Here is a 25,942-nt window from a genome sequence, read left to right as displayed (position 1 = left end):
TGGAGACTCTAAGGTTGACTATGTCAGCCAGTAGACATTGGGAGGGTTTCCTCATGCTTGGATCGGTGAAATCAACAGCATTTCAGAACTATCCAAACACTTGGGCAGAACCCTCAGAGTGTGTACCATATTGGGTCCCTGGGTTGATACTGGGTGGCCATTCCCTATCCTGGGGTATTGGGGTAGTCAGGGGGCTGGAGATGGCTTCTCTCCTTATCCCCCTACCTTTCCCCAGAAACAGAAATTTTGGAAATGATCACACCCAGTTTTCCCTAACCCTAGATCCTTTCCATGCTGATCAACTATGTAAACATCATCATCAATAATAATATCAAACAGGCCCCTGGGGCCCCACTTTCTCTATCAGGCTAGAGTGGGGCCCAAGAATTTGTATGGCTAATGGGATCCCAGTTGATGATGATGCTGTGGGCTTGGGGCCACATTTTCTTTTTAAAAATTTTTAAAGATTTATTTGTTTTTATTGGAAAGGCAGATCAAAATTACAGAGAGGAGAGATATTGAGAAAGATCTTGCATTAACTGGTTCACTCCCCAGGTGGCCACAATGGCTAGAGCTGGGCTGATCTGAAGCCAGGAGCCAGGAGCTTCTTTCAGGTCTCTCACGTGAGTGCCTGGGCCCCCAGTGACCATGTGAGACTATATGGAGTCTACGCTCCCTGCTTCAGCCTGGCCCAGGCTTGGCTGTCACAGCCATTTTGGAAGTGCACCAGCAAACAAAAGATTTCTTTCTCTGTCTGGAACTTTGCCTTTCAATTAAATAAGTAAATACATCTCTTAATAGAGAGAAGGGGGGCTAGCATCGTGGTGTAGGCAGTTAACCCTTCTATATGGGTATTGGGTTGTGTCCCAGCTGCTCCATTTCCCATCTAGTTCCCTCCCTGCTCGTGGCCTGGGAAAGCAGCTGAAGATGGCTCAGGCCTGTATCCCCTGCACCCTCATGAGACCTAGAAAAGGCTCCAGACAACCTTGGCTCTGACCATGGTGGTCATTTTGGGATCTCTCTCTCTATAAATCTGTCTTTTCAATAAAAATAAATGAGTCTTTTTTTTAAAGATTTATTTTTATTGGAAAGGCAGATTTACAGAGAGGAAGAGAGACATAGATAAAGATCTTCTGTCTGATGATTCACTCCCCAAGTGGCCTCAATGGCCGGAGCTGCGCCGATCTGAAGCCAGGCCTGGATTTTCCTCCAGGTCTACCATGCAGGTGCAGAGTCCCAAGGTTGGGCTGTCCTTGACTGCTCTCCCAGGCCACAAGCAGGGAGCTGGATGGAAAGTGAGGCTGCTGGGATTAGAACCGGCGCACATTTGGGATCCCAAGGAGTGCAAAGTGAGGCCTTTAGCCACTAGGCTAACACGCTGGGCCCCCAGCCATGTCTTTTGTAGTCACTGAAGACTTTCTTTGTCAACCATTCAGATAAATGAATATATTTTAAAAAGCAACAAGAACAACAATAAGAAACTAGTAAAGAGAACGGTGCTTTCAAATGTTCTGAGATAGAGTGGCTTCCGAGGTAAGGGGAAGAAGGCAGGGCACAGGATGGTAGGACATGCTATCCTTTGTGTGGGAAGGAAAGTCAAACTGAACCTATCTGTGTTTACAAATGCAGCAAATGTCTTCATGAACACAGAATGAATTCCGTTTGCCTCTGGGGAAGAGAACCAGGGAAAGGCGGTGGGGGCAGGAAATGGAATAACTTTCCACTGTATCTGCTGAGTCCCAGGCATGCATTAGTCATTCAAAACTCAATAGAAGTGTCCGAGGCCTGGTTGGTGGGAGAGGAGGTGAGGAAGAGGAGGGTACAAAGCACTAGTCTTGTGATGCTTTAACCTGGCCCCCCTCCATGCTGTCATGGACTCCACTCTGGACCGCCATGGCTGGTGTTGCCCAACATCCCGGGCTTTTACCAAAGCCAGGCAGAGACTTGGGAAGATGGAACCACTAGCTCTCGGCTAAGCAGATGACTTCAAATCAAGCCAAAGGACAAGCGGCTGAAGACCTTCGCCACCTTTTTTATTCATTGTCTAACCAACAGACGTGGTCGGCTTGAACCAAAATAGGCTCAGATGGCCTCAAAAATCCTGTCCTATTGTAACACTTCAGAACAAAACCGAAAGTGGGGGCAAGGCTTGGCCTCGGTTCTTTTCAGATACCAATCATGCATCTGTACACAGGTGACTGATGCGTTAAAAACCGAGGGCAAGGCCCCACTGATCAACAGGCAGCAGCCATGAGCACTGCACACACATTGTCACTCATACAGACCACCTCCTCCTCAGCCAGGAAGGGGTGTGGCTCTTGGTAGGGTCGAGGGATTGGTGTGTTAGCATGAGAGATGGTACCATTAGTTTTCTGTGGACTTTGAGGAGCAAGGGGCAGTGGACTGGCTTCCCTGCACCTGGATAAGACAGCCCATGGGGACATGGAGCTGTGTCCTGGCACACGGGAAGTGGCTGCTCCCTAACAATATATGTAACGGGTAAACTGTGCGGGGAGGGCCCTTTCAGGACTTAGTAGTCTGGTTTTCCAGAAAGCTTTTTGCACCTGGACTCTCCATGAGTCAGCAGGGGGAAATGGAGCACCCGTAGGCCTGTGCGGGAGGTGCCTCTGGGAGCGGTCACCCAGTAAGGGATGAGGGGCCACGGAGACATAGAGGGGACAAGAAATCAGCTGAGACACTCCATGCTGGCTCTGACTCGCTCCATTTCATGCAGGAAGCTGTAGAACTGAGGCAAGGTTAATTCTGGAGAGAAAAAAAAAGAAAATCAGCTTCAGGTAAGTGTTTCCAACTCCACAGTATCATCCATGGAAATTAATTTCCACCCAGAGGCTTTCACTTTTGTTTGTCATGGGTAACTGATCATCCTAAAGGGCTAGGGCCTCGAGCACAGGAGCCCTCAGCTCCACTTCCCAGGCACAGCCCCACTGCGCAAAGGGGCCAACAGGCATCGGTCCATGGCTTCGTGTCCTTCAGCTGCCAAGGCCAGCCACGGCTTCCCCACGTTTCCCTTTGTCCAAAACACTCTCGAGCTATAGGATCTCCAACCTGCGAAAGGCTTCTTACCAGCCCTGCCCTGTACCATCCCCAGTGCATGCAAAAGCAGTGGAATGGCTACCCCACAGGGCACTTAGTATTTGTCTTCTGGAAGAGATAACTTGTAGCTGGGCTTCATGAGGCCACTGATTGAAGAGAACATGCTAAATATGAAAGGCTCATGTGGGAATTCAGACTCACCTATATACAAATTTTCAGTTTGATTGCCTTTCTTAACCACCAACTTTAACTGAGTAGGAGGAAGAAAAAATTCAAATTAAAATGATGACAACTGGGCAAAGAAATTCTCAAAACCTTTTCACCTAATTAAACACAGAAGCATCTAGCTTCTTGTTTGCAAGCGATACAGAAGCAGTCTGGATTGTTCCCCATCAAGAGTCCCAGCAGGTCATGAGAATAAAGGGGCAGACTGTTACACACATTGTTAGGAACTATTTATCTGACAGCAGGCATATCAGCGACAAAGTCCCCAGGTGGTGACACTGAGATCAACACATGCATAGAATGGCTGTTTAAAGAAACTCAATATAGATTTCATAAAATTTTAACCAAGTCCAAACATCTATCCGTGTTAAGTCAGGAGAAGACTTACTTGTAAGAAGATGCTTCCCACTTTCTCCAGTTCGCTGTTTCCAGATGTCACTGTGGCACAGAAGAGAAAAATAAGCAGTGAGTGACTGCGGGCTCAGCCTGAAGACCCCGATCTTACAGGTGGGCCGGCAGAAGGACACAATGTGTGCTCTTCAGGGAGTGAGCCCGCAGAGCCAGTGAGGGAAAAAGCTGCTGAACTTGGACATCAAGTCAGAAGGCAGCTGCTGCCCTGCCCTGGCGGAGGAGAGGACTGAGGCTGCCCCAAAGCCTCTGACCCCCAACCTCTCCTCACCCCGAGCACCTGGGACCGGCTCTAATGGCTTACCTCCAAACTTCCACTCCATGTCCACAAGCTGGTTAATCGTCAGAGTCTGACCTACGGCCCGGCGAGCAAGGGTGGGGGCGTTCTGCTTCCACTGGAACAAAAGCCCAAAACCGAAGTCACAAGCACAGGAAAACGCTGCCCCTCCGGATACTGCTCCCAGCACAGCACCGAGGAGTGTTTACACAGACAGCGGGAAGAATGCGGGGCCCAGGGCCGGGCTGTAGCGCGGACGACCAGGGAAGTGGAGTACAGAGGAGACATCTAATGCACACCAGCGCTTCCCTTCCTCCCAAAGCTTAACGCACATTGGAACAAAAACCGTATGGCATTTAAATTCAGTCAAATCAGAGAAGAACTGGACATGTATGACATGGTGCGGATGGTTAAAGCACTCTAATATTTATGTAAAGTCACATGAAATGACACATTGAATTCTGTCTTAATCAGCATTTTTCCCAATAAAAAGAATCTTAATTGTGATTAAGAATTAATACCTTTTCAGAAAAGTAAGTGGCTTTCTCCTCGCTGAGACCTGCAAGAGAACAGAAGGGTTCGCTAATAGGATAAAAAGTCGAAAAGGCCCTCTCCTGCAGCAACCTGGGCCAGGAACCTACCCAGAGCCAGGAAATCGGCCAGTACCTGCTCCGCGGAGAGACTCTTCTTCAAGGCACCTGGAAATGGGAGAAATCAGTTAAAAGGGCCAATCAGGCCCGGCGCAATGGTGTAGTGGTTAACGTCCTCATATGCGCACCGGTTCTAATCCTGGCAGCTCCACTTCCCATCCAGCTCCCTGCTTGTGGCCTGGGAAAGCAGTCAAGGATGACCCAGAGCACTGAGACCCTGTACCCATGTGGGAGATCTGGCAAGAAGTTCTGGCTCCTGGCTTCGGATTGGCGCAGCACTGGCCACTGTGGCCACATGGGCAGTGAATCATCGGATGGAAGATCTTCCTCTCTGTCTCTCTGCAGCCCTCGGCATATCCCCTGTGATGCCTGCATTGTTCTGCTGAGGGCTTAGGTTCTTGAAAACACTGTGGCAGCAGCCAGCCTTCTGAGTGTTTGACCTGCAAGTTGCAGGCTGCAGCCTAGAGCCACAATTAGGAGACCACTTCAAAATTTATGCAGGTCTTAGTCTACCAGAAGATTGAGAAGATATCCCACCTCCGTGAACAGGGGGAGGTGAAGGGCCTGAACCGACACCCTAAACCCGAGGGCCCACCCCTCCCTCACTCCAGAAAAATAACCCTAAAGGCTGTTGTTGTGTCCTGTAAGATCAGCCATGTAAACAAAGGGAGGAAATCTTTTATCTCCAAAATCAGGCTGTGCAAGGAAGCCACAGGGAAATAGAAAAGACAGGACCCCAGGAAACTTGGGCCACCAGACTGCTTAAGGGGGACATTTCCCTTGCCAATCCAATTAACTCCTAACTGCCCTGAGCACTACTCCTCCGCTTACATCCATTTTTTTTTTTTTAATTTTATTAGTGATGATGTTTACACAGTTGATCAGGGTGAGACCGAGGATCAGGGGATAGTGACCCTTGTTTACACATTTTTTTCTTCCTGTGTATGGAGGGGGCGGGGATAAGGAGAAGAAACCACGCCCAGCTTTCCAACTGCCACATTACCCGGAGGATTGGGGAACTGCCACCCAGTGTCATCTCGAGGTCCCCATTGTGAGGCCTCTTCTGAGGGTTCTGTTCATGTGTTTTTGATAGTTCTGAGATGCTGCTGGATATTGCTGCTCCAAGGATGAGGAAATCTTTCCGAGGTCAATTGGCTATCATAGTCCGCCTCTGAGTCTTCAGTGGCGCAGAAATTCGCTGTGAAGCTTCACTGGGGTAGTTGATGAATTCATTCTGCCCTCTACCCTCAGCAAACTAATGGGTGCTGTGGCCCGCTCCAGCCCTGCCCAACACATGCTCGGCCCTCATTACACCCACTTCTAATCCAGTATTTGGCTTAGTGATCCCCCAATACTGTAAAGTGGGGATTATGATTACAACCTTTAATTTAATAGGAAACTGAGGATCAGGAGTTGACAAATGCAAACACTCAACAGTTGTACACTCCACAGCTACGCTGCAGAAGGCCCGGGAGATGCAGCTGCACAGCGTGCTCAGCGGGATGCAGACTCACCAACACTAGGCTGGTGTTAGGGCACTCAGATCTTGAATGCCAAAAAGATCTTAAAACTTCAGACATGTTCCTCTGTAAGAAACCCAAAGTCTGATCTGCTTCCCCCATAACTCCATTCTCTTCCTTGTGAACTCTGCTGTTGTCTGAGATATTTCGATGAAAGTGTGGAAAAATGGAAGTGAAAGACAAACGCGAGGCGCCCAGGGTTGTGGGCAGTGGGCTGAGCTGCTGCCTGTGACACTGGTATCCCATGAGTGCAGGTTCCAGTCCTGCTGCTTTTGTTTTTTTGAATTTACTGTTTCCTTTGTTTTGTGGAGAGCGAGCACAAGAGAGAGTGCTTCCATAAGCCAGTATACACCCTCAATGGCTGCAATGACAAGAGCTGGGTCAGGGCAAAAGCCAGGAGCCAAGAGTTTCTTCCAGGTCAACCACCTGGATGCAAGGGTTCAAGCTCTTGCGCCATCCTTTCCTGCTTTTCCAGATGCATTAGCAGGGAGCTGCATCAGAAGCATGGAATGCTGTCATTACAGGCAGTGGCTTAACCCTCTAGGTTACCAGCCCCTCACTGCTCTACTTTCAATCCAGGTACCTACTGATGCACCTGGGAAAGTAGCAGATGAAGGCTCAAGCGTTTGGGCCCCTTCCATCCATGTGGGAGATGTGGATGAAGTTCCTGGTTCCTTGCTTTGGACTGACAGCCCAGCAGCCATTTAAAGAACGAACTAGTAGACAGAAGATCCTCTGGCTCACTCTTCTATGCGTTGAGGCCGGTTGTATGATGCAACAGGTTAAGCTGCTGATCGCAATGCCAGCATTCCACATTGGAGTGCCAGTTTGAATCCTGCCTGCTCTCCTTCTAATCCAGCTTCCTTCTCATGTGCCTGGCAAAGCAAGGGCTGATGGTCCATGTCCTTAAGCCCATGCCATCAATGTGAAGATCCCTGTTGAATTCCAGACCCCTGACTTCAACTTGTGGCTGCTGCAGTCATTCTGGGAATAAACCAGGGACTCTGCTTGCTCCACTCTGTTATTCTGCCTTTTAGGAAAAAAATTTTAAATGAATAAACTTTAAAGAAATCTTGCATAGTTTTTCATAATCCACATTTTCTATAAGGTTCGTTTTTTAAAAAAAATAATTATTGATTTATTTATTTTGGGCCCAGCATGATAGCACCGTGGTTAGAGTCCTCGCATTGCATGCACCAGGATCCAATATGGGTGGCGGTTCTAATCCTGGCAGCCCCGCTTCCCATCCAGCTCCCTGCTTGTGGCCTGGGAAAGCAGTTGAGGATGGCCCAAAGCCTTGGGACCCTGCACCCGCATGGGAGACCGGGAAGAGTTCCTGGCTCCTGGCTTTGGATTGGCTCAGCTCCAGCTGTTGCGGTTACTTGGGGAGTGAACCATTGGAAGGAAGATCTTCCCGTTTCTCTTCCTCTGTGTATATACACCTTTCCAACAAAAATAAATAAATCTTTAAAAAATATATATATATATGTATACATATTTGTTATTGGAAAGTCAGACATACAGAGAGAAGGAGAGACAAAAGAGAGCAAGACATTCCATCCGTTGATTCACTCTCCAAGTGGCAGCAATGACTGGAGCTCAGCCGATCTGAAGCCAGGGCCCCAGGGCTTCTTTCGGTTCTCATACACAGCATGAGCCCGGCACATGCAAGGCAAGACCTTTAGCCACCAGGCTACTGCGCCAGGCCTCTCATACTGATATTTTAAACGACTGATTCATTGATCTGTATTTGAAAGGCAGAGTTGGGCCTGGCATTGTGGCCTAGCCGATAAAGTCCTCGCCTTGAACTCACATGGATGCCATATGGGCGCTGGTTCTAGTCCCGGCAGTTTCACTTCCCATCCAGCTCCCTGCTTGTGGCCTAGGAAGGCAGTCGAGGACGGCCCAAAGCCTCGGGACCCTGCACCCGCGTGGGAGACCTGGAGAAAACTCGTGGCTTCTGGCTTCGAATCGGCGCATCAATGGCTGTTGTAGTCACCTGGGGAGTGAATCATCGGCCAGAAGATCTTCCTCTCTGTCTCTCCTCCTGTCTGTATATCTGACTTTGTAATAAAAATAAATAAATCTTAAAAAAAAAAACAAACAAAGAAAGAAAGGCAGAGTTACAGAGAGAGAAAGAGCAAACTTCCCCATACGGCCAAAATTGCAGGGGCTGGGACAGGTGGGATCCAGGAGCCGAGTTTCTGCTGGTTACCCACGTGGGTGTAGAGCCCAAGCACTTGGGTCATATTCTGTGGCTTTTCAGAGGCATTAGCAGGAAGCTGGACTGGACATGGAACAGCTGAGGGCCTGGTGCTGGGACCAAAAAAATAATTTTTCTTAAAAACTTATTTATTTTTTATTGCAAAGTCAGATATATAGAGAGAAGGAGAGACAGAAAGATCTTCTGTCTAATGATTCATCCTCCAAGTGACCTCAATGGCCGGAGCTGCTTCAATCCGAAGCCAGGAGCCCAGATCTTCTCTTCCAGCTCTCCCACGCGGGTGCAGGGTCCCAAGGCTTTGGGCTGTCCTCGACTGCTTTCCCAGGCCACAGGCAGGGAGCTGGAAGGGAAATGGAGCTGCTCGGATTAAAACTGGTGCCAAAATGCGATCCTGGCACGTTCAAAGTGAGGACTCTAGCCACTAGGCTACCACATTCGGCCCGAAAAACAACTTAAAAAAATAATAATATGGCGACCAGCACTGTAGTATACCATATAAAGCCACCACCTGCAGTGCCAGCATATGTGGGTACCTCTTTGAGACCTGGCTGCTCTATTTAAGTATTTATTTATTTTTAACTTCTTTGTTTATTTTAATTGGAAGGCAGATACAGAGAAAGAGGAAGAGAGACAGAGAGAGAGAGATCTTCAATTCATGGCCTCACTCCCCAAATGTTCTAAAGGTAGGAGCTTGGCCCCTTGGAAATCAGGAGCCTGTAGCTCCTTCTGGGACTCCCACACCGGTGCAGGAGCCCAAGGACTTGGATCATCTTCTGCTACTTTTCCAGGCACATTAACAAGAGACATGGAGGTCAGTACCTGCCATGATCCCATAGGGATGCCAGTTTGCTCCACATCCAATCCAGCTCCCTGCTAAAAACTGAAAGCAGGAAGATGTCCCAGGGCTCAGCACTAGGACTCAGTGGCTAAATCCTTGCTTTGCAAACACCAGGATCCCATATGAGTGCCGGTTCTTGTCACAGCTGCCCCCACTTGCCATCCAGCTCCCTGCCTGGGAAAGCAGCTCCTGGTCTGGGAAAGCAGTCGAGGATGGCCCAAAGCTTTGGGACCCTGCACTAGTGTGGGAGACCTGGAAGAAGTTCCTGGCTCCCGATTGGCTCAGCTCTAGCCATTGTAGCTGCTTGGGGAATGAAACATTGGATGGAAGATCTTCCTCTCTGTCTCTCCTCCTCTCTGTATATCTGCCTTTCAGACAAATAAATAAATCTTAAAAAAACAAACAAACAAACAAACAAAAAAAACCACAGATCTGCATCATGGCAGATCTCGAATTTATAACTCTTTTCAACTTTTTCTTAACGACTCCTTTGTCCTAAGCAATGCGGATATTAAAGCAGACCTGTAGCCCAGTCTCTGCCTAACAATGGAAGAAACTTAAAAACATCAGAACTAGAGTCACTAGCACGTCACTTGTAAAAAATGGAAAATATCCTTCAAAATTTTTTTTATTGGGCCTGGCGCGATGGTGCAGTGGTTAAGGTCCTCACCTTGCACACCCGGGATCCCATATGGGCGCCGGTTCTAAACCCGGTAGCCCTGCTTCCCATCCAGCTTCCTGCCTGTGGCCTGGGAAAGCAGTCGAAGACGGCCCAAAGCTTTGGGACCCTGCACCCGCGTAGGAGACCAGGAAGAGGCTCCTGGCTTCGGATCTGCATAGCATAGGCTGTTGCGCTCACTTAGGGAGTGAATCATCGGACGGAAGATCTTCCTCTCTGTCTCTCCTCTCTGTATATCCGCCTTTCCAATAAAAATAAAAGAATAAATCTTTAAAAAATTAATTAATTAAAAATTTTTAATTAATTTTATTTATTGGAAAGTCAGATCAGATTTACTGAGAAGAGGAAAGACAGAGAGGAAGATCTTCCATTCACTGTTTGATTTCCCAAGTGGCAGCAACAGCCAGAGATAAGACAATCTGAAGCCAGGAGCCTAGAGCCTCTTCCAGGTCTCTCACATGAGTGCAGGGTCCCAAGGCTTAGGGCTGTCCTCCACTGCTTTCCCGGGCCACAAGCAGGGAGTTGGATGAAAAATGGAGCAGCCGGGAAACAAATCAGCACCCAAATAGGAACCTGGTGCTTGCTAGGTGAGGATTTAGCCACTGGGCCATCATACCAGGCCCCAGTGTTTGTTTTGTTTTAAGATTTATTTATGGACCTAATGCTGTGGCCTAGGGGTTAAAGTGCTCACCCTGCATTCACTGGGATCCCATATGGGCACTGGTTCGTGCCCTGGCTGTTCTGCTTCCCATCCAGCTCCCTGCTTGTGACCTGGGAGAGCAGTAGAGGACGGCCCAAAGCCTTGGGACACTGCATCTGCGTGTAGACATGGAAGAAGCTCCTGGCTCCTGAATCCTGGCTTCGGATCAGTTTATCTTCAGCTGTTGTGGCCACTTGGGGAGTGAGCCAGCAGACGAAGACTTTCTTCTCTCTGCCTCCTTCTCCCTGTTTATCTGACTTTCCAATGAAATGAATATTTTTAAAAAAGATTTATTTATATTTACATAATTGAAAAGCAGTGTTAGAAAGAGAGACAGTGAAAGAGATTTTCTACTGGCTGGCTCATTGCCCAAACGGCCAGGGCTGGAATGGGCCAAAGCCAGGAGCGTCTTTCCAGTCTACCACATAGGTGCCGTGTCCAAGGACTCAGGCCATGTTTTGCTCTTTGGGTGGGAAATGGGAACAGCCAGGATTCAAACTGGAAGCCACATGGGACATTAGCATGGCTGGTGGCAGCTTAATATAGTTTGCAACAGTTCTGTCCCCTGGGCTGGTCTTTAAAGCTTCAAACAGCACAGAGGACAGAACACGTGTAGAGGACAATGAAGTATTAGTTTTGCCAAGAATCACTTGGAAATGTAGCAAGCATTGTTCTTCTCCTCAAAGATCTACAGGAGTTTACTCAGCCTAATTAGAGAAGCCTGAAGAACAGGACACAAAATGGAATTACTTGACTTTCTGTTGCTCTAATAAAATATCTAACGTAGTTTAAGTCCAGAGAACCCAGCATTGCTTGGACCAAGGCCCATGGGGAAAGACGGATCCTGGGCACCAAGAGGCAAACATCTTGAACAGGAAGCCAGACTCAGAAATCTGGCTTAGGCATTCCTAACATCCACACTCTAGAGGGCAGTGTTCCTTCCCAAGGTCAGGGACTCCAACAATCCAAGGAGCATCACCAAGCCAGCCTCTTACCAGTCCCATCAGCTCCCACCTTGTCACACTGGGGACCAAGATCTAAACACAAGAACCTTTGTGGGATGAAGCACATTCAAAACCAAAGCAGATGGCCCAGAGGTGGCGGGGAGGGTGTGGCCTAGTGGCTAAAGTCTTTGCCTTGAACTCTACGGGATCCTTGCCCAAAGCTTTGAGACCCTGCACCCACGTTGGAGACCCAGAAGAAGCTCCTGGTTCCTGGCTTCAGATCAGCTCAGCTCTGGCCATTGCGCTCACTTGGGGAGTGAATCATCGGTCGGAAGATCTTCCTCTCTGTCTCCTCTCCTCTCTGTATATCTGGCTTTGCAATATAAATAAATCTTTAAAAAATAAATAAATCTTTAAAAAAATAGTAAATGACTTGGGGTGGGGGGTGGGGTAGACAGAAACAAGTAAAAATGGGCAGTGTTAAATAGACACCTCCTGTTTCCAGCCTTGCTAAGGAGACATCCCATGATGAGCTTCACTTGCTACAGCAACCCAAGGACCACGTTTACTTTCTCTCTTCATTTTTTTTTCCAGTTTGCAAAGCAGGATTTATTTCTGGGGGGAAAAAAGGGGAAAGGGATCCTGCCATAGTGGCAGGAGGGGCTCCATGTGTCCCAAGGAAAAAATCTCAGGTCTGGATCCAAGGAAGAAAACAAATCCCCTCTCTCTTCACTCTTAGAGCTTCATCAGCTCTTTGCAGGGCTGAATGAGGAACCTGGCGACAGCTTCAGAACTGGCCCTGAGAGCGGAGGCAGGCACAGGAGCGCCCGCCAGCACATCGGAGGAAGAGCTGCCCCATCTGGATCAATGGAAACCCACCCTAAACAAAGAAAATGCAGAAGACAATGGGACCTCTGGCTGCCTAGTGCTCTCCCAGATAGGAATAGTGGCACTGTGGTTTGATAAGGGGAAGAAAACCTTTTATCTTTCAGAGATAAGCAGCTCATAGGTATCTAGGAATGAAAGATATTTCTTTAAAACAATCGGATCCAGAGAGCAGAGAGAAAAAGTGGGCTGTGTGTAGAAGAAAGGGTTGATAACTCTGGAAATGGGCTATCTTAAAGAATTATATGCAGGGGTCCGGCGCAGTAGCATAGTGGCTAAAATCCTCGCTTTGTACACACTGGGATCCCATATGGTCACTAATGGGTTCTAATCCTGGTGGCTCCACTTCCCATCCAGCTCCCTGCTTGTGGTCTTGGAAAGAAGTTGAGGATGGCCCAAAGCTTTGGGACCCTGCACCCAGAGTGGGAGACCTGGAAGAAGACCTGGCTTGGATTGGCTCAGCTCCGGCCATTGTGGCCACTTGGAAAGTGCAGAGCGAACCAATGGACGGAAGATCTTCCTCTCTGTCTCTCCTCCTTTCTGTATATCTGCCTGCCTTTCCAATAAAAATAAAATAAATCTTCAAAAAAAAAAAGGCTACAGGGGCTAGCGCAGGCTTCCACCTGCAGTGACATTATCCCACATGGGTGCTAGTTTGAGTCCTGGGTGCCCCTTTTTCATTCCAGATCCCTGCCAATACACCTGGGAAGGCAGCAAGACAGCCCAAATGCTTAGGCCCTGTCATCCACACGGGAGGCTCGGATGGACTTCAGGCATCTGGCTTCAGGCAGGGCCACACGGAGAGTAAATCAGCAGATGGAAGAGCTTTCTTTCTTTTTCTTTCCAACTTTACCTTTCAAATAAACAGATAAGTCTTTTAAAAAAAAATTTTTTTTAATGCAGGCTACTGTATAGCCAACCCTGTATTTTACTCCTAACATCTCTATCGCAAGCTGCTCTTATGACTCCATTTTCCAGATAAGAAATTGAGGCTCTAGAGGCTCATTTCCCAGAGCCCAATAGTTATATTATCTGATGTGACCAAGACTCAAATGTCATCACTTATTTGGTAAGTGATGCTACTTTACAGAAAATGAGCTGTTACAGACACTAATAAGCTAGCTTGCAAACTACATGCCCAGGAGCTAGCACTGCAGTGTAATAGGTCAAGCCTCCGCCTGTGAGCTAGCACCTTCCCATATGAAAGCCTGTTTGTGTCCCACTTCCCATACAGCTCCCTGTTGGAAAGTCATATAACAGAGAGGAGGAGAGACAGAGAGGAAGATCTTTCGTCCGCTGATTCACACCCCAGGTAGCTGCAATGGCTGGAGATAAATTTGAAGCTAGAAGCCTGGAGCTTCTCTCTGGGTCTCTCATGCGGGTGGCAAGGTCCCAAGACTTTGGGCCATTCTCTACTGCTTTCCCAGGCCACAAACAGGGAGCTGGATGGGAAGCGGGGCACCAGGGTTAGAACCGGTGTCTATATGGGAGCCCAGCGCTAGCAAGGTGGGGACTTTAGCCGCTGGGCTATCATGCTGGGCCCACCTAGCTCCCTATTTATGCATCTGGGAAAGCAGCAGAAGCTTGCCTAGTTTCTGCTCCTGGCTTGTCTGGCCCAGACCCAGGTACAACAGAAGGAGTGAACCAACAGATGGAAAATGGCTCGCGCTCTCTCTTTCTCTCTCCATCTCTCCTGATCTGTAAGTTGGTCTTTCAAATAAGCCATTTATTTGGTTTTTAACCCTCTGTTTGGCATGCCTGTATTCTATACCACAATGTCAGTTCAAGTCCTGTCTACTTCGTTTTAAATCAGATTTCCTACTAATGCAACTAAAAAGTAGCAGATGGTGGCCCCAGTACTTGAGTCCTTGCCACCCATGTGGGGAGACCTGGCAGAGTTCTTGGATCCTGTTTTTGTTTTGTTTCTTTCTTAAAATTGTTTACATAGTTGAGAGGAATACACGTCCCTGTGTGGGCTCTAATTAGGGTGGGGAGAGTGAAGGTAAGGAGGAAGGTGGGTGGGACAAATGTTTCAGATTTTTTTCTCCTATAGCCTTAGGGGGAGGGGGACAGAGCCACTGTTTGCTGTCAAACTGCACCCATCAGCAACCAGGGATGGGTGGGGGCGGTCATCTGATGATGCCTTACAGACTCCCAAGGTGGGGAAGAGTGTCCCAAGGGTGCGAGTTGAGTGGTTTTGATAGTTCTCAGAACTTGCTGGTTTCATTGCTCTAGGGTTGAGGAAAATCTTTGCAAGGTCTTTGGCTCATCAAGTCCACCTCAGTGTGCATCCAAAGGCCCAAGAACTTGTTGCAAAGCTTCGCCAGGAGACTGGTCCAACCTGTTTTGCTTTCCATCCTCTGATGAGGCACTGGATGACCTCCACTAGCTCAGGTCCCTTGTGAGCATCTGGACATGCTGTCTACTGCAATGGGCATCAGCAACTAAGGAGGCCCAGTCCAGACACATGCACTTGAAAATAGGACCACACATCCTGTGATTTTCCCTGTGGTTGCGGTTTGAGTCCAGCCATCTAGTTGGGGAGTCCCCCAAGAAACCTCACATTGGATGACCTCGGACTGCACTCATGTGTGCACCAGCCAGGGTGTGCAGGGCCAGGATTACTCCATCACCTGCACCATGGGCGCCTGGCTTTAAGCCTGGCACACTCTTCGTGTTGCAGCCATTAGCAGAGTGAATCAACAAATGGAAGTTCCCTCTCCCTCTTTCTCTTTTCTCCTTTCTCTGTCTCTGTCCTACTGTCTTTCAAATAAAGAAATATCCAAAGATTACATTTAGCACACAATACAAAAAACTAAGAGCAATCTTACGGCAGCACTTAGCTATAAGCATTATGTTGTCATGATTTCAATTAATCTTCACATTTTCCATGCCCTTTAGAAAGAAAGGCGTAGAGGTGGGTAAAAATCACTCTGGGGAGGGGCTGGTAAAGGTCAGAAAGGCAGGTGCCAGGGTAAGGTACATCACTCAATAAAGGATGGACATTGTGGTGAGGTAGGCAGCTAGATCAGGGTCGTTAGCTTGGAAGTCACTCCCCCACCACCCAGGTGTTCCCTCCTGCCCACCTGTGACTCTCACCTAGTACTTGAGAGGGGGCGGTATTGCATTGTTGTGTAGCCACACCCATCACAAGCCTTTTAAAGGCCCATGAAAAGGAAGGGCTCACTCTTTGGTCATGTGTTTCCATCGCTCTGGCACTCCGACTCGTGGCCTCCCCAGTACCTCTGAGGACAGGCATCCCCTGAGCATGGCCCCTGTGTGTCTGTATTCCTCACCCTCTGTTTACTGGTTGGGTGAGACAATGAAGATAGCAATGCCAAGACGCTTTGTATTTCTAATTTGTGTACTGTGAAGTTCCCGGAGAGTTGAGGCCTAGCAGTAGTGGATTGTGGGCAGAGAAGCCAGGGAAAGGTGAATGTCTGCAGCTCTGTAAGTGTGTCTAGGTTATTTGTTGCACGTCTCTTAGGATAACTTACATTGTGGGGGAAGCTGGGACATAGGCCTTTAGCTTAACGTATGGACTTGAGGGTAATGACCATTTCTTCCTTTTGGGGTTATGACTGATTGGACTGCCATATGGACTTGTGATTTGCTATTTCTAGTGGGCGCTGCTATTACCAAGCTTGGTTAATAAAGACTCCTTAATAAACCTTACACATATCTGGCGTGATCTCGCTCGCACCCTGCAATAGACATGAATTCAAAAGGAAGGCCATCTACTTGGAAGCATGACATTCTGATCACTATGTGATTTTCCTGTCAGGATCAGCAAAACCTGGGGCTCCAGCAGTAGCCTACTGGTTGCAGTCCTCGCCTTGCATCCACCGGGATCCCATATGAGCGCCAGTTCGTGTCCCAACTACTCCACTTCTACTCCAGCTCCCTGCTCGTGCACTGGCAGAGCAGTAGAGAATGGCCCAAAGCCTTTGGATCCTACACCTGCGTGGGAGACCTGGAAGGAGCTCCTGGCTACTAATTTCAGAACAGCTCAGCTCCCATCATTGGGGCCAGCTAGGGAATGAAGCAGTGGATGGAAGATATTTCTCTCTGTCTCTCCTTTTTCTCTGTAAATCTCACTTTCCAAGAAAAATAAATAAATCTTAAAAAAAAAAAAACCACTAATGTCTGTTAAAGCTGCCTCTAGCCACTGGGTCGCCAGGATACACAAGCTGTGCCAGGATGTTGAACATCCCTCTCTTCCACCAGAAACTGCCTGATGTGGCAAACTAAGATTCCTAAAACTCTCCATCTCTCTCTATATATATATCGTATCTGTCTTAACATTTATAATTCATGGACCTGGCGTGGTGACTGAGTGGCTAAAGTCCTTGCCTTGAACGCACCGAGATTCCATATGGGCACTGGTTCTAATCCCAGGAGCTCCACTTCCCATCCAGCTCCCTGCTTGTGGCCTGGGAAAGCAGTTGAAGGTGGTCCAGAGCCTTAGGACCCTGCACCCACATGGGAGACTTGGAGGGGCTTCCTGGTTCCTGGCTTCGGATTGACACAGCATCGGCCTTTGCAGTCACTTGGGGAGTAAAACATTGGATGGAAGATCTTTGTCTCTCTTCCTCTCTATATATCTGACTTTGCAATAAAAATAAACAAATCTTTAAAAAAAAAAAACATGCAAAACACAAGCCCTAGATAGTTAAAGTGGGGACTTCCTGGAAGAGGTTGGCTGAACTCTCAGGCCGGCTGCTGGGCATGGTACCCGAGGGACTTGGTTCAGGACACTCTTCAGAAACCACCTTCCAGACACCCAGGTGTCCTACATCTGACGACACAGTATTTCCATGTGACATACAATGACCTACACACATCCTCCTGTACACTTGAAGTTATCTCTAGATTACTTTATGATACCTAACGTATTGCAAATGCCACATAAATAGTTGTTAGACTGTATTGCTTAGGTAATAAAGACTGAGGGGGTAAAAAGGAATCTACATGTTCAGTGCATGTGCTACATGGACCTGTTCTTGGGTCCCAGCCCTAGACTGCGAGCCCCACCCCTGTCTGGCTCGTGACAAATGCTCTGGCTCTGTGCCCTGGGCATGCCTGAGTGCAGCCATGGCCTTCCCCCCTGGGGCTGTGAGAAGCTACTCACCACTGGGGACCAGGAGGAGGCTTTTCACGATGCTTCGGAGCGGGCCCGGGCTGATCTGATGAGTAGTGGCAAACTCAGAGAGCTGAGTCTGGAACCTTTCCACCTGCCAAGGATAGCACAATCCAGGCCGGTCACTTCCTAAGCCTGGCAGGACCACTCACCCGCCCGCACCTGGGAACTCTCCATAGCAAAGCACTTTACCTCCTTGGGCTCCATGAGGAAGTGGAAAAGCACTTCTGTCAGGGCTGAGAACTGCTGCGGAGAGAAAACCACAGAGCATCAGTAAAACGGCAGCTTCTGGTCAGAGCCGCCTCCGCCAGCCGCAGACCCTCAGGGAAAGGAACCAGGACAGGCACTGAGACTCAGCGCGGTGATCATAAAGTTAAACGTCTCCACCCGCCACCAAGGTCAACAGATCTGTCACTAGATTGCCTAAGAAAAAATGAAGATCCTTTTACTGGGCTATTTAGGAGACAGACACTGGGAGACTATGTATATATACATTTGTAGGGTCCAAACATACATGATGCATGTGCCATCCACACACACCACACACAGAGAGAAATGATCTAAAGGGGAGCTCACCAGAGTTAGGAGCTGTGACTTCCTCGGGGCTGACTTTGGATCGTTTTTCTGATTTGCCTTTCCACATTTCCTAGGGCACCCTCACACTACACATTTTTAAATATTTATTTATTTTTATTGCAAAGTCAGATATACAGAGAGGAGGAGAGACAGAGAGGAAAATCTTCCGTCCGATGATTCACTCCCCAAGTGAGCGCAACAGCCAGTGCTGTATCGATCCGAAGCCAGGAGCAAGGAACTTCCTCCAGGTCTCCCACGTGGGTGCAGGATCCCAAGGCTTTGGGCCGTCCTTGACTGCTTTCCCAGGCCTCAAGCAGGGAGCTGGATGGGAAGCAGGGCTGCCAGGATTAGAACCAGCACCCATATGGGATACAAGCACATTCAAGGCAAGGACTTTAGCCACTAGACCATCGCACCGGGCCCTACACTACACATTTTGTCACACAGCACAATGGTCAACTGTAACATTTCATTGTGCAGTGTCAGTGTGTTAGAAAGCACCTGTTTGTGTATGTTAACCTTTCCTTATTGGCACTGCGTGGCTAAGGACTGCCTGCTGGTGTTTTGCGGGGAGGTGACAGTCAACACGCTAAAACCCTGACTTCCAAGGCGACTGCACCTGGAGACAGGGCCTGGGAGGTGATGGGAGGTTAATGACAGCCTGGAGTGGTGCTGCAATCCCCACAGGGCTGGAACCCTTGAGGAGGAAAAGACTTCAGAATGTTCTCTTTCTCTCTCTCACCATGTGAGGGTCCAGCAAGAAGGTAGCCATCTCCAAGGTGGACAGCAAACTCTCACCAGAAACCAAACAGGCTAGGCAGCCCTCCGACCTGCAGAGCAGTGGGAAATCTGGCCGTGTGAGCCATCCAGTCAAGGCTGTTGCAGCAGTCTGAGCACATATGGATAGCAATTTTTACTTTCCTACACCTGCACTCAAGGGCACAGAATTAGAGCAGAGTTGGGGAAACTGAAATGCCAGAGTTTAAACCCCTCCTGCCAGCAGGGGCTGCTGTTTGGCACAGCACAAGTTGCCACCTGGGAAGACCACAGTGGCACTGGAGCACCTGGATCTACTGCCCCACTCTGCATCTACCTTCCTCTTAATGTGCCCCTGCCAAAGTATTTATGCGCCAACTCCTCATTGGGGACCCAGACTGAGTTCTGAGGTCTTGCTTTCGACGTGACCCCATCTGGCTGTTGGGCACTTGCCTCTGTCTCTCTGCTTTTCTAACAAAATGGAGGGGTAGCCATGGGATGAGAATAGAGGGTGCTGGCGGTAGATAAATATATAAATCAGCAAAAGACCCAGACGTGAGTCAAAGTGATACCCTTGACCACTCCTGCGCACCTGGGCAAGCTCAAGAGCCTGGAGTTTTAGTCCCCACAGGGAGGACAGAGGTGACAGCCATCTTGCAGAGAACTGAAGCCAAAGCCTCCAGCAGAGGGCACAGCTGGAAGTTAAGCAAGCTGCAGCAAGGACAGGAGTCACAATTATATAACTGGAGCACCAGGCCCTCTGCCCACCTTCCAAGAGGAACTTAACATATGAAAAAACAAACAAACAAACAAACAAAAACATTAAGTGGATCTCTTAGCACTCTAACTCAAAGTCCACAAACACACCTGCCTCTTCTGCTAAATTCTCTATACATTCTTGACAGTGCTTTGTATAATTTTTTTCTAAAATGCACTTAAAAATATATAAAACTAGTTTGTGAAATTATAAGAGTAATTTATGGGTAAGGTTATATTTAAATGATCCAAGTGACACAAAATAAGATAAAATCTCTTAAGGCCGGTGCAGTAGCTCATATAGGTGCCAGTTCATGCCCCAATATACCTGTGGAACACCCAGAAAAAGTTCCTGGCTCCTGGCTTCAGATCAGCTCAGTCCTGGCCTTTGCAGCCCTGTGGGGAGCGAGCCAGTGAATGTGCCTCTCTTTTTCTCTGACTCTCCTTCTCTCTATAAATGTGACTTTCTAATAAAAACAAATATATCAGGCCCAGCGCAATAGCCTGGGCTAAAGTCCTTGCCTTGAATGCTCCACGATCATATGAGCGCTGGTTCTAATACCGACAGCCCTGCTTCCCATCCAGCTCCCTGCTTGTGTCCTGGGAAAGCAGTCGAGGACGGCCCAAAGCCTTGGGATCCTGCACCCGCGTGGGAGACTTGGAGGAGGCTCCTGGCTTCGGACCGGCGCAGCACTGGCTGTTGCGCTCACTTGGGGAGTGAATCATCGGACAGAAGATCTTCCTCTGTCTCTCCTCCTCTCTGTATATCTGACTTTGCAATACAAAAAAAAAAAAAAAAAATCTTTAAAAAGAAAGGAAACTCCTGCAAACTTTGAAAATAAAAGACCAGGTAAAAGAGAGAGAGAATAAAAAAGCAGCAGAAGAAAGCTGGAGGCCCGCTCAGATATAGAATTTCCTCGGCCTCCTCCCCAAACATCACCTATGGACACCTTGTCCCTTCCCCTTTGGTAAGGAACACAGCCTGCCCGAGCTGAGATGGCTCCTGGAGCTGCTCAGCATTATCACAGCACCTCAGCTATGTTAAGTGCATGGTATCTGTTGCATGGATCTTCTCCTGGAATGTTCCTCCCTCCCTCTGGGACCATTAGGGTCTATCGGGATCTCAAGTACTCTCACCCAACAGACAGTCAAGGTCACTCTGGACTAGAGAAATGCAGGTCAGGAAAACAGGGACCCATTCTCCACTTATCAGCTCTTGCAAACAACACTGGAGGAGGACACCAGAGCTGGCCAAAGTACAGGAAGCGCACAGGCTCTGCCTGCCGAGGGGAAAAGCCAGGGCACCCCTACCTATGAGAAACGGATTTCACAATACAATTTTTAAGTGATTGTACTCCATGGCCCAGTAATTCCATTGCAAAACTATCTCCTTCCTATATATTTCAAAGGAAAACCATAAAAAAAAAAGATCTATTTTTTTATAAATGAAAATTTTTATATGTGATTAGTATAACTAAGAAACTGATTTTTTTTTAAGATTTATTTATTTTTATTACAAAGTCAGTTAAAGAGAGAAGGGGAGAAAGAGAGGAGAAGAGAGAGAGGAAGATCTTCCGTCCGATGATTCACTCCCAAGTGACCACAACAGCCAACGCTATGCCGATCCGAAGCCAGGAACCAGGAGCTCTTCCCGGTCTCCCACGCGGGTGCAGGGTCCCAAGGCTTTGGGCCGTCCTCCACTGCTTTCCCAGGCCACAAGCAGGGAGCTGGAAGGGAAGTGGAGCTGCCAGGATTACAACCGGCATCCATATGGGATCCTGGCGCCGGTTGTAATCCTAGCAGTTCCACTTTAGCCGCTAGGCCATGCAGGCAGGCCCCAAAATATCTATTTTTTATCAAAGAGATAAAGTAGATTTGTAGGGAGCAGAGAGAGACAGAGACCTTCCATCCACTGTTTCATTTCCCAAATGACTGTAATGGCCAGAGCTGAGCCAATCTAGTCAGGAGCTCCTTCTGGGTTTCTCATGTGGGTGCAGGAGCGCAAAGGACTTAAACCACCCTCCACTGCATTCTCATTGAACAATAAATCTTCTAATTTAAACACATTTAAAGCACACTTTAAAACCCTGCTTTTTGGGCCCAGCTCGATAGGTTAGTGGTTAAAGTCCTCGCCTTGCACGTGCCAGCTCCCTGCCAGTGTAGCATCCCTAAGAGGCAGCAGCCTGGGCTCTGCTGGATTCTTGTCACCCCTGTGAGACACCTGGATTAAGTTCCAGCTCCGACACTCCCTTTGGCACTATTCCATGCCTGTTACTGCCATTTTGTGTATTTAGGAATTGAAGCTCTCTTTATGCTTCTCAACTAAACAAAATTTCAAAGAATTTTGCAATGGGCCCGGTGCAGTAGTCTAATGGCTAGAATCCTTACCTTGCAATCTCCAGGATGCCATTTGGGCATTGGTTCTAATCCTGACAGCCCTGCTTCCCATCCAGCTCCCTGCTTCTGGCCTGGGAAAGCAGTCAAGGACGGCCCAAAGCCTGGGGATCCTGCACCTGCGTGGGAGACCAGGAGGAGGCTCCTGGATCCTGGCTTCGAATCGGTGCAGCTCTGGCCATTGTGGCCACTTGGGGGGTGAACCATTGGACGGAAGATCTTCCTCTCTGTCTCTCCTCCTCTCTGTATATCTGACTTTGCAATAAAAATAAAATAAATCTTTAAAAATAAAGGAATGCATGAAGCCAGTGCTATGGTGTAGCACGTTAAATATCTGCCTGCGGTGCCAACATTCCTTATCGATGTTAGCTTGAGTCTTGGCTCAATCCAACTCCCTGATACTGTGTACCTCGTTCACTCAGAACTCAGTGGAAGATGACCCAAGTCCTTGGCCCCTGCACCCATGTGAGAGAGCCAGAAGAAGCTCCCTTGGCTGCTGCCTTCTAACTCACTCAGGTATGGCTGTTGCAGCTATGTGGGGAGTGAATTGGCAGATGGAAGATCTTGCTCCTTCTCTCTCAATAATTCTGCTTTTCTAATAAAAATGAGTAAATCCTAAAAAAAAAAAAATACAGATCTATGCTTGCTAGGGATAATATCCATAATACACGTTTTTACATCTTCTTTGTAAAAAGAGAAAAATTCTAAAGGACATTCATACATTTACCGATAATTTAAGATTTTTTCCATCAAATACAAAAATATTAAAATAACTTTTGAGTTGAAGAGAAATACACTTTAGTTTCATACATCTGGATACTGTCTGACTTTCCTGTGTGTTCTGTTCTCATCCCTAGAAGTGACAGAATCATGGAGTCTGTCTCTTCTTCATTATATTTTTTAAATTTACTCTCTTATTACCTAAGAATTGATGATTTAAACACCTACCAATTTGCCAAGCTTCACATTAGCTAGGATTGTTCACAGTTGTCAGGGGGCACAGCTTTGGGACTACAGTGCTTCTCTGTCTTCTTTTTTGATTTTTAAAGATTAATCTGAACAGCAAAGCTACAGAGAGGAGAGACAGAGAGGGAGAGAGCTTCCTGGTTCACTCCCCAAATGGTTGCAATACCTGGAGCTGGGCCCGTACAAGGCCAGGGTTAAGGGCCCAGCACAATAGCGTAGCAGTTAAAGTCTTCACCTTGTACCTGCCAGGATCCCATATGGGTGCTTCCCATCCAGCTCCCTGCTTGTGGCCTGGGAAAGCAGTCAAGGATAGCCCAAAGCCTTGGGATCCTGCACCCATGTGGGAGACCTGGAAGAGCTCCTGGCTCATGGCTTTGGATCAACACAGCTCCAGCCATTGTGGCCACACCTTGCAAGCACCAGGATCCCATGTGTGCACAGCTTCATGTCCTGACCTCCTGGCCACTCAGTTTTGGTCAAACTCCCTCCCCCTGTGCCTGGGAAAGCAGCAGACGGCCCAAGTGCCTGGACCCTTGCTACCCACGTGGCAGGCCTGCATGGAGTTCCTGGCTTTTACAAGGCAAGATGCAGTCACTCGTGGAGGAAACGGGAGGATAGATGATTTCTCTGTGTAATTCTACTTTCTAAATTAATTAATTAATAACATTAGTGGGGGGGAGGAGAGAAATATGTCACAATTTTCCTTCTTTTTTTTTTTTCTCCCTGAGAAAATCTTCCACCTGCTGATTCACTCCCCAAAAGACCACTGCAGTCAAGGCTAGGCAAGGCACAAGGCAGGAAGCAAGAGCTTCTCCTAGCTCTCCCATACGGCTGAAGATGCCTCTTGCCACGGTCTCAGAAGTGAAGCAGTGGGCACTTGAACCAGCACCCTTAGAGGATGCAAGCACTGCTGGTAGAGGCTTAATGAGCTAAACCAAGATGCCAGGCCCTCAGGGTTTATTCTGTTGGACAATGCAAGCTTAGAACGTCTGGCAGGGTTGATGTTGGAGCACAGTGGGTTAAGCTGCTTAGGATCTTGCATTCCATAAGCTATACTGGAGGGCCTTGGTACTATTCAGTCCTGGCAATTCAGCAATTCCAATCAGCTCCCTGCTAATGCACCTGGGAAGGGAGCAGGTAGTGGCCACCCAGCTTGGGCTCTTGTGGGAGACCCCGGGATTCCTGGCTTCAGTTTGAGGTTTGGCCTACTTCGGGCTGTTGTGGACACTGGGCAATAATTCTCTGTGTCATTCTGTCTTTAAAAAGAAAATGCCCCGGCATCATTATCTTTATTATTACTTTATCAGTAAACTGGTAAGTTAGTATTTTTTTTTTCTCCACAAACAGACCTATGTAGACCTATGTGGGAAGGGAGCCGGGATGGATACTGAGATAAGAGACTGAGGTATCTTTACAATGGAGCCGGGAATCATTGTAACCTGTTCTCCCGGCCGCCTAGGGTGCTCAGAGCGGCTGGCTCCCGCAGGCAGCCTCCAAGGAGGACCTGGCCGGCGCCTGGGCCCCGAATCCGGAGAGGAAGGCTCCGCCTCCGCCCCGCACGGCCAGGGGCCACCCCGTGCGCACTTCCGGGCACGCCCCTCACTCCGAGCAGGACTGTCCTCGCTCCCGGGGCCCTGACCCCGGCCGGGCAGGCCCGAGGGCCCGATCGGAACCCCACCTCGGATGCCGCTTCCCCTCGGCCGCCCCAACCCCCGGACTCCCTCCAAAAGCGCTCACGGCCGAGCGGCCCCCAGGCTCTCGCGCCTTTCGTCTGCGCCCTCGGCTCCCTCCCCGCCCTCGGTTCCCTCAGCCGCGGCACAACGGCCCCTCCGTCCCTCCTCTAGGACCCCCGAAGCCCCCTCGTCCTGTCCCCGTGTATCCTACGCCGCCCCCACAACTGGGCTTGAACTGGACCTTTTGGTTCCACAAATTCTCCTCAGACCACAATTCCCGACTACCGCGGTCCACCTCACACTCCTCAAACGCGAGGCGGCAGCCCCTCACAGCTGCTAACATCCTGGAGGCCCAGGCCGCCCCCTTCAGACCCCTGACCCGGGCGTCCGCCGCCCCAGCCAGGCCGCACGGCCCACCTGAGCGCCCAGCTGGTTCAGCTGCTGCATGTCGCCGCCCACGGCCTCGGGCACCGGGTCCTGCGTGCAGTGCAGGCGGCCCATGGTGCCGGCCTGGTCCCGGCCCCGCAAGCAGCCGCGGAGCTCCTCAGCCTCGTCCCGCGCCGCCGCCGCCGGCCTGGCCGCGCTTCCGCAGCCGCACTTTCGCCACGGCGACGGCCGCGCTCCTCCCCCTCGGTCCCGGGCTGCGGCGGGGCGCGCTGGCTGCCAGGAACAGGCGTGTCAGCTGTGCCTGACTGATGGTGCTGAGGCACAGCGGTGCGACCCTACATGGCATTGATTCACCTGCCATGGCCGGCGGGATGACCCCTAGGTACAGGCTGCGCTTCTCCTGGAGCTCGGTTTTCCTGTCTGTGAAATGCCAAAGGCGTGCCGGCTGGGATGATTTCTTCCCACAGACACTTATGGCAAGCAGTTGGTATATAGGAAATCAGCAGGCGATGACCAACTGCTGACTCCTTGATTCCGATGCACCATGCCAGGCCCCATCCATGCAGACCAGAGCCGCGACTGAGAGCACACATCAAGCCCAGGCAGGTGCATCCGCAGCATCTCACTGAGGCTCTGACCATGAAACCTCAAAATTTGCATTTCTGCCAAATCTCCAGAGACCACACTTTGATACCCTTTACTGTGGTGGGAAACACACTCAACAAAGGTTGTGCAAAGAATGGCATGGAGTTGGAGGAATTTAAACTAGGAACTAAAACACCACTTTTGCCGCCACCCTAGGTGGCAGAAAGTACTGGAACTTTTAAGTCCTTTTCACCCAAGTTGGAGACCCTGACGGAGCTACCAGCTTTGGGCTTTGACCTGGCCGA

General features: G+C 49.1%; 1 protein-coding gene across 4 annotated transcripts; it reads right to left on the bottom strand.

The window, feature by feature from the left end:
- Positions 1 to 1,431: 1,431 nt before the first annotated feature.
- On the bottom strand, positions 1,432 to 25,272 carry COMMD7 (COMM domain containing 7). 4 transcript variants are annotated; one of them, XM_040981647.1, is made up of 10 exons: positions 25,083 to 25,143; positions 17,880 to 17,967; positions 17,737 to 17,790; positions 17,536 to 17,638; positions 4,606 to 4,662; positions 4,486 to 4,523; positions 3,992 to 4,082; positions 3,668 to 3,717; positions 3,256 to 3,304; positions 1,432 to 2,763 (listed from the first exon to the last, which is right to left on the bottom strand). In XM_040981647.1, exons 3-10 carry the CDS (start codon positions 17,749 to 17,751, stop codon positions 2,687 to 2,689), a joined length of 480 nt encoding a protein of 159 aa, XP_040837581.1. In that variant the 5' UTR covers positions 17,752 to 17,790; positions 17,880 to 17,967; positions 25,083 to 25,143; the 3' UTR covers positions 1,432 to 2,686. The 4 variants fall into 4 exon arrangements, with proteins under 4 accessions (XP_040837581.1, XP_040837580.1, XP_040837578.1 ...); XM_040981646.1 differs by lacking the exon at positions 17,880 to 17,967 and having other exon boundaries at positions 17,737 to 17,787; positions 25,083 to 25,272; XM_040981644.1 differs by lacking the exon at positions 17,880 to 17,967 and having other exon boundaries at positions 25,083 to 25,271.
- Positions 25,273 to 25,942: the final 670 nt, after the last annotated feature.

The sequence above is a fragment of the Ochotona curzoniae genome, unplaced genomic scaffold (genome assembly GCF_017591425.1).
Source record: "Ochotona curzoniae isolate NIBS_2020 unplaced genomic scaffold, NIBS_Ocur_1.0 contig_3520, whole genome shotgun sequence".
In the NCBI taxonomy this organism is placed as follows: domain Eukaryota; kingdom Metazoa; phylum Chordata; class Mammalia; order Lagomorpha; family Ochotonidae; genus Ochotona; species Ochotona curzoniae.
Note: the sequence above shows the minus strand (reverse complement) of the source record. Positions and strands in the feature narration are given on the sequence as shown.